The 12,901-nt window shown below is 38.7% G+C and overlaps 1 protein-coding gene across 15 annotated transcripts in view; it reads left to right on the top strand.

Annotated features, from left to right (window-relative positions):
- The window catches only part of Kmt2c (lysine methyltransferase 2C), a 212,319-nt gene that overhangs the window by 155,964 nt on the left and 43,454 nt on the right, over positions 1 to 12,901 (top strand). For all 15 annotated transcript variants that reach the window (XM_076913271.1, XM_076913265.1, XM_076913264.1 and 12 more), the window contains 5 exons: positions 4,218 to 4,338; positions 4,562 to 4,776; positions 6,049 to 6,122; positions 7,193 to 7,375; positions 10,552 to 12,477. In XM_076913271.1, the coding sequence (XP_076769386.1) occupies positions 4,218 to 4,338; positions 4,562 to 4,776; positions 6,049 to 6,122; positions 7,193 to 7,375; positions 10,552 to 12,477 (2,519 nt within the window). The remainder of the gene's footprint in view (positions 1 to 4,217; positions 4,339 to 4,561; positions 4,777 to 6,048; positions 6,123 to 7,192; positions 7,376 to 10,551; positions 12,478 to 12,901) is intronic.

Genomic DNA, 12,901 nt, shown 5'->3' with positions numbered 1-12,901 from the left:
CCAAATTTCTTTACCTACTAATAACAATTTGCAGTAAAACATAGGTTCAAGACTTCAGTTTTTTTCCTTTTTTGAAAGGTAAAATACAATAATCAAGAATAAGATTTATAGGAGTATTTTGGAGGAAAGGTTTAGCACTCCAGATACCAACTCCCCAGCAAAGGAGTTTAGGATTGGACAGACGTGTGTGTTCTAATAGTGGAGAAAGATGACATGTGTGTCCTTTGTGATTCAGTGTGCTAAATTGTATAATGCAACGGTGTGCTTATAAATGTTTACCACTTTTCATATGAAATTAAATTTACAAATAAATTCTTTTTACTATCCATTTTTTGTGTACACAAAAAATTGCATAGCATAAATACTGGAAATGCTTGAATTTTGACCAGTTTAGCTATTAAACGTTAATCTACCATGAGGTTTGCCATGCTAAACATTTAATTTATATTTGGGTAAAATACTTACAGTAACTATTTCTTGCTTTAATTTACCATTTCTCAACCTGTGGGTCACGCCCTCTTTGACAAACCTCTATCTCTAAAAATATTTACATTATGATTCATACTACAGTAGCAAAATTACAGTTATGAAGTAGCAATGAAAGTGATTTTATGGTTGGGGTCACCACACCATGAGGAATGTATTAGAGGGTTGCAGTGTTAGGAAGGCTGAGAACCACTACATAATTGATTTTTCATGCTTTTTAAATGATTAAGAATTCTTCATTATTTTTCTTCTCAATATAAAAACCTAAATTTTCTTCATGTATTTTATGGTTGGAAGTATATATTTTAGAGATAGAATCAGTTACAAATATACTCATTCATGAAGACCTTGGTTATTAGGGCTTACACAACTTTATATGCAATCTTAGTTTTACAAAAAGTTTTGAGATGATTTAAAAGATATCTTAGCACTGTTAGGCAATTTAAAACAAAAGGTTGAACACCCTCCTGAACCTATAGCCTGTACTGTTAAGATTGCAGATTTTAAGAATACAGTTGACATAAAGCAGCTAGATTTCAGTGTTCATGTTTGAAATCATAGTGGTTCTAATTTAAAGGTAAAGTGTGATCTTGTGACAGGTATTCAAGAATGACAACTCATTTTTTCTAACACACAATGAAGAGGTGAGGTAGGTAGATAGTACGTAGAAGTGGGTATTAGTACTAGGTTGTTGACTTCTGTGAATACTGGCACAGGCAGTTAAGTTAGTGTTTTTAAGCTATGCTTCTCTGAGCCAGGAAAGATTTTTTTTTTTTTTTTTTTTTCCAATTCAATTTAACCCTTTGGGGACATTGAATTAAAAATTGAACACTATTTATTAAAATACAAAAATACACTTTTCTCACATTACAATCAGTGTTCTTTTGTTGGCACCCCTGACCCGTATCACCCCCTTTCAAATCTGAACCCTTTATTTCGTCTTGAAGCTAAAATAATAAAATAATAACTGAAAGTTACATCATTAAATGGAGCAGAATAACAGACCTTGCCCCCTGCTTGTGACTACTGGAGGTAGGCCTAGGGGAGGGAAGCTTCCCTCCACGATGCCCCATTCAGCAGAACTCCATGCCGAACTCATTTGTGTGTCCCCCTTGTCAGTTTTGTTGTAACATGCCCCCCCCCCCCAAAACATCCTGGTTGGCAATGGCTTCTTTAAATTGAGCCTGTGCCCTTTTTAGCTCTGCCAGGAAAGATTCATAATGATAAGATGACATGATAAGTTATGTGTTTGTGTAGGATTCTGGTATCAGTATTAGAGATATGAGATCAGTTTGAAAGTAGGAGTTACAATAATGGGGCTGGAAGGATGTCCCAGTGGGTAAAGCAGTTGCCATACAAGTGTAAGGACCTCGAGTTCAGACAGCCCACATAATAGCTAAGATGGTATGGTCAGCCACCAGGCCCACCTTCAATCTCAGCCCATGGGGAGCAAAACTAGGTGGAGCCAGGGTTCAGGGGATGTCACCAGAAGAAGCCTGTTTTCTAAACTAGGCAGAATTTGTGAACTTTGCGTTCACAAAATAGAGAGCAATTCAGGTATGTATTGGACAACTTAGGACCTCTATATCCTGTATATACATGTATATGCACATGCATATGTACACATGCATTCACCCAGAAGTGTACACATATATACATGAAAAAAAAGTCTAGTAATCTACTGAATGGATGAGAAAGAGTAAAATGAAATTAACAAATATATTAGTCAAGATACTCTTCGTCTCCTTCCACCAGTCTGTGTGTTTAGACAGTGAAATACATGGCTTTTATTTTGGTAAAAATGGGACACACTCACCTTATTCTGATTTATAGGCAGTTGCAATTAGTCAGTTCCATAGATAAAAGAGTACATGCTATTTTTATGGTGTTACAAACTATAATTAGAAGATTTTTTCCCTGAAAGAATTAGATTAGCAGAGTATTTACTGATGTATAAGTGTGTGCTTAGCCCATCTGACTCACATTCGGCATGCGATTACATATTCCTTGCTATCTCCCCCTCCCTTTTTATTGTTGTTGTTTGCTTGTTTGTTTGTTTTTTGAAACAGGGTTTCTCTGTGTAGCCTGGCTGTACTGTACTTGCTCTGAAGACCTGGCTAGCCTCGAACTCAGAGATGCAACTGCCTCTGCCTCCGTAGTGCTGGTATCAAAGGCATGCAGCACCACCACCAGGCTTATATTTTCCCTTTTTAAGTCAGATAAAAGTGACCAAGGGTAGAGAGAGTAAATGCAAGGATCTCATGTGGCCTTGTCATTAGAGACAGAATGTAAAATTAATTAGATGGATGACTGCAGTACCTGAAATACGTTATCTCTGTGGACTGCAGAATTAACCTCATTTAAAGGGAGAAGGGAGACAGTGTGGTGCTGTTAACATTGACACAGAAAGCTAAAAAGCAGAAATTTCAAAAAGATTTAGATTAGTAAGTGGATGTTTCTTTAGGTAAAAGTCAGGTAAGTGCTCAGCTCCTTCTTCGGAGTCATCCTCAGAAGTGAGCCTCTTAATTGTCAGTGTGGTGAACTGAGGGAAGACCGCTGTCCAGGCTAGTCTGGACTATCTAGCAAGTTCCTGTCTCTAAAATTAGTTACATAAGTAGCAAAGGAGAGATGCTTTCCTTTGTACTCCCGTAAGCTTGAAAGTCTTGTTTTCTACATTTTTGTCTTAAAGAAGGGACACATAAGTGCTTTGAGGTTTTGTGAAGCTACAGAGTTAATACATGCAAGACTTTACAAAGCAGTGCTTAGGACACAGGAAAAGCACCAGGCATGGTGGACTTATATGTAGTATTGCTGATAGATAGTTACAATGGTGAGCATGTTTTTACCACAACCTTTTATTTATCCTGATTATCTGAAAGGCATTTAAGCCTGCCTGCCTGCCTGCCTGCCTGCCTGCCTGCCTGCCTAGATATCTATGTGTGTTGGTGTTTGCATATATGTTAGTGTGAAAGTGTCAGATCCCCTGGAACTGGAGTTGCAGACAGTTGTGAGCTGACATGTGGGTGATGGGCATTGAACCTAGGTCCTTCATCTACAAGAGCAGTCAATGCTCTTAACTACTGAGCCATCTCTCTAGCACCCATTTAACCCCCTTTAAAGGTGTATAAAACAGTTAAGTGAAATATGCTTGTTTTAACTAGCTTAGACATGGGGTGTAGTGATGCACTTGGGGGAGCATGAGGAGATCTTTCTTTGCTTAATGTTATATATAAAAAAAGAAGATGATAAATTATTTGCAAAGAGTTGAAAATGTTTTTGGAAGCTGGAAATTCAAGTAGTGAGAGGACAAAACTATAATTCATTGTTTTTGTAACAAATGTATATTTAATAGTTACTCCCTACCAAGAAGTTTATGTCCTGAGAGCTAAATATCCATTACTCTAATCACTGTATATAAGAATACCTCCATTACAACTGAATTACAAATCAGTTCTGCTTCTAACAAGTTCTAGACTTGGAATTAAAACTTAGAACTGTTGGACTGTAAAAATGTTTATATAATATACTGTATTTAGGGAAGTGTGATTGTTAGAGACCACATTTCAAAACTTTGTAACTAACCACATCACCCTCTAATCTGTATTATATAGCATATTATTGAAAATAGTACTTCTTTAAAGCAGTATTAAAACGTTTTATTTAGAAATATTTGAGCCACTTGTCATTTATGAATACTTTGAAAAATAAATGATTGTTTTTCCTTTTTTAAGATGTTTTTTCCCGGATGCCACTCATGAATGGCCTTATTGGACCCAGTCCTCATTCTTTGCCTCCTGGAGGTGGATTGGGGACTTTCCCTGCTATAGCACAATCCCCTTATACTGATGTCAGGTATTCAAACTTTCTATGGAAATGAATTATACTGCCCCTTGTTCTGTCTCAGTCTTTTAAATTATTATGCATGATAGTAGTATTTGTTATATTTAATACAAATTTTACTTAAGGACATCAAGCATATTTAAAACTATTTTTGAAACAAATCCTAAGCAGAGTAGTACTTGAGCATAGAAAGTTACTTTGTTTATAAAGTGAAAGTGTTTTGTTATTTTTCCAGGGATAAAAGTCCAGCATTTAATGCGATTGCAAGTGATCCTAACAGCTCCTGGGCACCAACAGCTCCAAGTATGGAAGGAGAAAATGACACCCTGTCCAATGCGCAAAGGAGCACACTGAAGTGGGAGAAAGAGGAGGCTCTTGGTGAGATGGCAACAGTAGCACCAGTTCTCTACACAAATATCAATTTCCCCAATTTAAAGGAAGAATTCCCAGGTTAGTAATGGATGTGTTACAATACCTGTCGATTTTACTCAGTTTATCCTCAATGCCATATATCTTTGTTTTAAAATGTACACTAGAAAGTCTTTTTGTTGTTGTTGTTTTTGTTTGTTTTGTTTTTTGAGACAAGGTTTCTCTGTGTAGTCCTAGCTTTCCTGGAACTCACTTTTGTGGACCAGGCTGGCCTCAAACTCAGAGATCTGCCTGCCTTGTGATTAAAGATGTGCACCACCATGCCCAGCTCACTAGAAAGTCTTTGTGTCATCACACGGTCATCTGACCTGCTGGCCCTTGATATAAAGATTCCTGTAGTACTTAGTAACTCTAGGCCTTGTGCTTATGTGAGTATTTCCCCAAACTTTCTCTAATTAATAAGATTGTCAGTTTTCCAGGTCCTAGCAGTGCTCAATTATGAGGTAATTAGTGTTATGTAATTTTTTTAAAAAAATTAAGTGAAAATTTTATTAATTCTTTGAGGTTTTTCTCATATACATGATGTATTTTGACCATCATATTTATCCAGTCTTCCACTTCATAACCCCTCCCAGATTCACCCTCCTTTCCTTCCAATTTTGTTTCCTCCTCTAAGAAACAAAACAATCCATGGAGTTCAATTGGTGCTGCCTGTATCCTTCTGGATTTGGGAACCATCTGTTGGAACATGGTCTACCTCCTAGGGGGTCATACCCCTAAGGAAAATTGACTCTTCTCTCTCTAGAAGCTATCAGCCGGGCATGGGTGCTCACAAACCCTGGTTCCTGGTTCACAAGCCAGCCTGGTTCCCACAGAAGCTGGATGAGGGCATTGGATCCTATTGAAATATAGTTACAAATGGTTGTGAGCCTCTATGTGGATATTAGGACTCACACCTGAATGCTCTGGACGAGCAGCCAGTGATCTTAACCACCAAGCCACCTCTTTTTCTATTCCCCATTATGGAATTGTCTTAGACTGTTGTTCAAGGCCAAACAAAATCTTTGTTTCATGTATATTTGATACATAATCTGAAAGATACTTTATTATAATGTTTTTATTGTGCCTTGTTTAGACTAAGACCGAATCACCAGTTGTGCTTTCATGTTGGAACTCTATAAACATTTTAAATTTTAGATCATTTCAGATTTCTGATTTTCATATTATTTATTGATACTCAACCTGTTTTGTGTTAAAATATTATCTGAATAAGATGAAAAGCAGTTTATAAGTGGCTTTATTATAACTCTGCATAACCATCTTTCTGAAAGTGTGTCTTCTATGCATTTGCAGATTGGACTACTCGAGTGAAACAAATTGCCAAGTTGTGGAGAAAAGCCAGCTCTCAGGAAAGAGCACCATATGTGGTATTTAAATAATTCCTATGTGTTATATTTTTAAGCACAATATTTGAAACTTATTTTTATTAGGTAATGAAAAGAAAATATTTGTTAATACTTTAAAAACTAGCAGTTAGCTTTTATTTCGCTGAAGAACATGACATTTTTTAAAACTATGTAACAGATCAGAGTATTTAAGGTTTCAATTAATTCATCTCACCTTGAAATTTTATTATCTCTTAACAGATAGTACTGCTATTTGTTAGCATTGAAGATGAGTTTAGGGGTTTTTGTTTGTTTGTTTGTTTGTTTTGGTTTTGGTTTTGGTTTTGGTTTTTTTTTTTGTTTTTTGTTTTTTTGAGACAGGGTTTCCTGGCTGTCCTGGAACTTACTCTGTAGACCAGGCTGTAGTTTTGGGCTTTTTTTTTTTTTAATGTGAAATTTACAAGAAAATCTTTATACATTTTGAAATTAAGACTTCCTTCAAGGCATTCTAAAATACCACCATAGTTTGAAATGATTACAGAATTCACAATTCAGATAGTGAAAATTTTTCTTCTAAGGAGCTGGACTGAACACTTTTGCTTTACCTGTAGTCACATTAAAGCCTTGTTGTTGTGAAAAAATGCTATTGTTGTTCACTTGACCTTCCGTGCATTGATTGTCAGCTGTAATGATAACTTTGGGTGCAGCTAATGGGGGGTGGGGCTGAAGGATAATTTTATTGTTTGTCTTACAATTTTGTAACGATAGAATATTTTTTCTAATTTGCCTTGATGGTAAGCTTCAGATTTCCAGCTGTTTCAGTTTGAGGGTCAGTTTGCTATTTTCTTATTTAAATTGAGGGACATGCTAACTGTTCCATATTCTACTGATGTGTTTCAATTATAGTAAAATATATTCTATTAGTAGGATTTCTTGTAGTAATTCAAGTACATATATAGAAATGTCTTTACCTGTTAGTAGCATGCACTGTGTAGAGAAGGACCAGGTCCCTTTTTAGCAGAGACTAAGTTTTCAAGAGTGATGCTTCAAATATTTAACACAAGTTTTATAACTTAAAAATAGGACGTATTTTATTTTTCTTTTTGTCAAAGCAAAAAGCCAGAGATAACAGAGCTGCTTTACGCATTAATAAAGTTCAGATGTCAAATGATTCTATGAAGAGGCAACAACAGCAAGACAGCATTGATCCCAGCTCACGCATCGATTCGGATCTTTTTAAAGATCCTTTAAAGCAGAGAGAATCAGAGCATGAACAGGAATGGAAGTTTAGACAGGTATTAAAATTTTAGATGATTTTTTAAAAATTATTTTATTTTCTTACATTCCAGCCTTGCCTGCCCCCAGTCCTGCCTCCCACAGTTCTTCATTTCATTCCTCCCCCCACTTTCCCTCAAGAGGATGCTCCATTTCCCCTCACCTGACCTCCCCCTTCCCTGGGGCCTCAAGTCTCTGAAGGATTAGGTGCATCTTCTCCCACTGAGGCCAGGCCAGGCAGTCCTCTGTTATGTATGTGCCTGGGCCTTGGACCAGCCCATGCATCCTGGTTGGTGCCTCAGTCTCGGGGAGCTCCTGGGGTCCGGGTTAGTTGAGACTGCTGGTCTTCCTATGGGGTCGTCCTCCCATTCAGATCCTTCAGTCCTTCCCCTAATTCAACCATGGGGTCCCTGACTTCTGACCAGTGGTTGGGTGTAAGTATCTTCAGCTTGTCTCAGCTTTCTGTAGGGCCTTTCAGAGGACAGCCATTGCTAGTCTCCCATCTATAAGCACATAATAGCATCAGTAATAAATGTCAGGCCTTGGTACTCCCACCACCCTCCATGAGATAGATCCCAAGTTGGGCTGGTCATTGGATGGACTTTTCTTTAGTCCCTACATTTTTGTCCCTGCAATTCTTTTAGACAGGCACAATTCTGGGTCAGAAATTTTGACTGTGGGTTGGTAACCCTGTCCCTCCACTTAAGGCCCTGTCTATTTACTGAAGGTAGACTCTTAGAGTTCTCTCTAACCATTGTTGGGCATTTTGGCTAATGTCACCCCCATTGAATTCTGAGAGTGTTTTTCCTCCCAGGTCGGGTACTTTCTAGAGGGTCTGCCAACCTCCAACCCTCTAAGGCTGTATATTTCCATTCATTCTCCTGGCCCTCTGGCCTTCTCTTCTCCCTTCCCTCCCACCCCCCCAGCCCCTCTTCTCCCTTCCCAGGACCCTGTTCCCCTTTTCTTCCCCCCCTCCCCTCTTCCATCCAGGTCCCTCCCTCCCTCTGCCTCTGACTATTTTCTTCCCCCTTCTAAGTGGGATTGAAGCGTTCTCACTTGGGCCTTCCTGCTTGTTACACTTCTTATACTCTGTGGGCTGTATCCTGGGTATTCTGTACTTTTTGACTAATATTCACTCATCAGTGAGTACATACCATGCATGTTCTTTTGGGTCTGGGTTACCTAACTCAGGGTGGTATTTTCTAGTTCCATTCATTTGCCTGCAAAATTCATGATATCCTCATTTTTAATAGCCGAATGGTATTTCATTGTGTAAATGAACCACATTTTCTGTATCCAGTCTTTGGTTGAGAGACATCTGGGTTATTTCCAGTTTCTGGCTATTACAAATAAGGCTACTATGAACATTGTGGAGCATGTGTCGCTGTAGTATGGTGGGGCATCTCTTGGGTATATGCCCAAGAATGGTATAGCTGGGTCTTCAGGTAGAACTATTTCCAATTTTCTGAGGAAGCAGCAGATCGATTTCTAGAGTGGTTGTACCAGCTTTGACTCCCACCAGCAATGGGAGGATTTCTCCACATTCTCGACAGCATGTGCTGCCACCTGAGTTTTTGATTTTAGCCATTCTGATTGGTATGAGGTGAAATCTCAGGGTAGTTTTGATTTGCATTTCTCTGATGACTAAGGATTTTTAACATTTCTTTAGGTGCTCCTCGGTCATCCAAAATTATTCTGTTGTGAATTCTCTGAATTCTGTACCCATTTTTACATTGTGTTATTTGGTTTTTTGGACGTTAACTTCTTGAGTTCTTTATATATTTTAGATATTAGCACCTATCAGATGTAGGGTTAGTGGAGATTTTTTTCCAATCTGTAGGTTTCTGGTTTTTCCTATTGACAGTGTCCTTTGCCTTAGAAAAGCTTTTTGTTTTCATTTCATTGTCAGTTGACCTTAGAACCTGAACTGGTATTCTGTTCAGTAAACTTCCTCCTGTGCCAATGAATTCTAGGGTCCTTCCCACTTTCTCTTCTATTATATTCAGTGTTTCTGGTTTTTGTTGAGGTCCTTGATCCACTTGGACTTGTGCTTTGTGCAAAGTGATAAATATGACAAATAACCAGTTAGACCAGCACCATTTATTGAAGATGCTTTCTTTTTTTTTCCTACTGTTTTCCAAACAGTGAAAGATCAAAGTGTCCATAGGTGTGGGTTTATTTCTGGGTTTTCCATTTGATTCCACTGATTCTATTCCATTGATCTCCTATCTGTCTCTGTCTTTATCACTATTGCTCTGTAGTATAGCTTGAGGTTAGGGATGGTGATTCCCCCAGAAGTTCTTTTACTGTTGAGATTTTTTTTTTTTTTTTTTTTTTTTTTTTTTTTTTTTTTTTTTTTTTTTTTTTTTTTTTTTTTTTTTGGCTAGCCTGGATTGATTTTTTTAAATTTTTTTTTTTATTTTTTTATTTTATTTTATTTTATTTTTTGCTTTTCCATATGAAGTTGAGAATTGCTCTATGTCTGTGTGGAATTGCATTGGAATTTTGATGGGGATTGCACTGAATCTGTAGATTGCTTTTGGTAAGATGGTCATTTTCACTATGTTAATCCCATAAGCATAGATCTTTCCATTTTCCGAGGTCGTCTCCGATTTCTTTCTTCAGGGATTTGAAGTTGTCATACAGATCTTTCACTTGCTTGGTAAGAGTTATTTTATACCAAGATAATTTATATTATTTGTGGCTGTTGAAACTGTTTATCAGTTGTAGGAGTTCTCTTGTGGAATTTTGGGTTCACTTAGTATCTTCTTCCTTTCTAATTTGTTTTCCTTTGGTCTCCTTTTATTGTCTAATTGCCCTTGTCTATGGCCATACCATCCTGAACATGCCCAGTCTTGTCTGATCTCGGATGATTTGCTTTTTAAATTGCATTTTGGATTTTTGAGGAAGAGAGGTAGTTATGTCATTTCAGAATATAATTCTTAATAGAACTTGAAAAATCTTAAAATAGACTTCTCTTTTTGGTAGTATATCTATTCAAATTGGTTTTAGATACTTAATGAAATATTATGCATAATATATTCTATAGGTATAAATAGGACACTCTATTATGATAATCTCTTTTGTTGTTAGTAATTTTTTCTACTAGGAAGCAATCTGCTAGCTACTGACATCAGGTGGTTAACTTTGTACTGTCTTCTTTCTGTGATCTATGTTCTTTTTCTTATATTGACAGCAAATGCGTCAGAAAAGTAAGCAACAAGCTAAAATTGAGGCCACACAGAAGCTGGAACAAGTGAAGAATGAGCAGCAGCAGCAGCAGCAGCAGCAGCAGCAACAACAACAACAACAACAGCAGCAGCAACAACAACAACAACAACAACTTGCTTCTCAGCACCTTCTAGTAGCACCTGGTTCAGATACTCCAAGTAGTGGAGTACAGAGTCCCTTGACACCTCAGGCTGGCAATGGGAATGTGTCTCCTGCACAGACATTCCATAAAGACCTATTCTCCAAACACCTACCCAGTGCCCCTGCTTCCACACCTTCAGATGATGTGTTTGTCAAACCACAACCTCCACCCCCTCCTTCAACCCCTTCCCGTATACCTATTCAGGAAAGTCTTTCTCAGTCCCAGAATTCTCAGCCACCTTCTCCACAGATGTTTTCACCTGGATCATCCCACTCCAGACCACCATCTCCAGTTGATCCTTATGCAAAAATGGTTGGTACTCCTAGACCGCCTCCTGGTGGCCATAGTTTTCCAAGAAGAAATTCTGTTACACCAGTGGAAAACTGTGTGCCTTTATCTTCAGTACCTAGGCCCATTCATATGAATGAAACATCAGCCACAAGGCCATCCCCAGCCAGAGACTTATGTGCTTCCTCCGTGACAAACAGTGACCCCTATGCAAAGCCTCCAGATACACCTAGGCCCGTGATGACAGATCAGTTTTCAAAACCTTTTAGCCTTCCTAGGTCCCCTGTGATTTCAGAACAAAGTACAAAAGGTCCTCTAGCAGCTGGAACCAATGATCTCTTTACTAAACCATCTCCTAGAACAGATGCCTTTCAAAGGCAACGGCTACCTGATCCATATGCAGGACCATCATTAACACCCACCCCACTGGGTAATGGACCTTTTAAGACCCCACTGCACCCTCCTCTGTCTCAGGATCCATATGGATCTGTGTCACAGGCATCAAGACGACTCTCTGTTGACCCTTATGAAAGGCCTGCCTTGACACCAAGGCCAGTAGATAATTTTTCTCATAGTCAGTCAAATGATCCATATAGCCAGCCTCCCCTGACTCCACACCCAGCAATGAGTGAATCTTTTACTCACTCTTCAAGGGCTTTTTCTCAGCCTGGAACCATATCAAGGTCAGCATCTCAGGACCCATATTCACAACCCCCAGGAACTCCACGCCCTGTTATAGATTCTTATTCCCAAACCTCAGGAACAGCTCGATCCAATTCAGATCCTTATTCCCAACCTCCTGGTACTCCCCGGCCTAACACCATTGATCCATACAGTCAACAGCCACCTACCCCCAGGCCTTCTCCACAGACAGACATGTTTGTTACATCTGTGGCAAATCAGAGACACACTGATCCATATTCTCATCATCTTGGGCCGCCACGATCTGGAATTTCTGTTCCTTATTCTCAGCCACCAGCAGTACCAAGGCCAAGGACTTCAGAAGGTTTTAGTAGGTCCTCCAGTGCAAAACCAGCCCTCATGCCAAACCAGGATCCTTTTTTGCAAGCAGCACAAAACCGAGTACCAGGTTTACCTGGCCCTTTGATAAGGCCACCTGATACATGCTCCCAGACTCCCAGGCCATCTGGGCCTGGCCTTACAGACACTTTCAGTCATGCTTCCCCATCTGCTGTTCGTGATCCGTATGATCAGCCTCCAATGACTCCCCGACCTCATTCTGAGTCTTTTGGAGCCAGTCAAGTTGTCCATGATCTTGTTGACCGTCCAGTTCCTGGGTCAGAGGGAAACTTTAGCACATCTTCAAATCTTCCTGTAAGCTCCCAAGGACAGCAGTTCTCCAGTGTCTCCCAGCTTCCTGGACCTGTGCCAACCTCAGGAGGAACTGATACACAGAATACTGTGAACATGTCTCAAGCTGACACAGAGAAACTGAGACAGGTAAATGTTTTCAGATGTTTTAAATACATCATCTGTAGAAGCTCCTCACTAAGTCAAATGATAATTTACACATATATTAAAGTTTCTCTAAGTTATTCTGTGTACTAAATACAAGGGAAAAGTGAAAATTGTAAAATTAACACCACTTAAATTTGATTTAACCTGGATCTAATTTTATTCTTTATGAATTTGTTGGAAGATTTTTAAATATAACACTCTTACTTTAATGGTGGTTATTTTGCCATGGAAAAAGATTCAAATCACCAATTTTTTGTTTTGGGTGTGTGTAGTAGTTCAATGAAACTTTAAAACAGTTTGAAATTTTAAATATTAATGTAGTCACATAGTGCAAATGTTAAAAGTTTTAAAAATGTTTAATTATAAATCCCAGCAATTTGCTGGGCTGTGGTGGCGCACACCTTTA

Source organism: Arvicanthis niloticus, chromosome 15, assembly GCF_011762505.2.
Source record: "Arvicanthis niloticus isolate mArvNil1 chromosome 15, mArvNil1.pat.X, whole genome shotgun sequence".
NCBI classification, from domain to species: domain Eukaryota; kingdom Metazoa; phylum Chordata; class Mammalia; order Rodentia; family Muridae; genus Arvicanthis; species Arvicanthis niloticus.
This window is presented reverse-complemented; position numbering and strand designations above follow the sequence as displayed.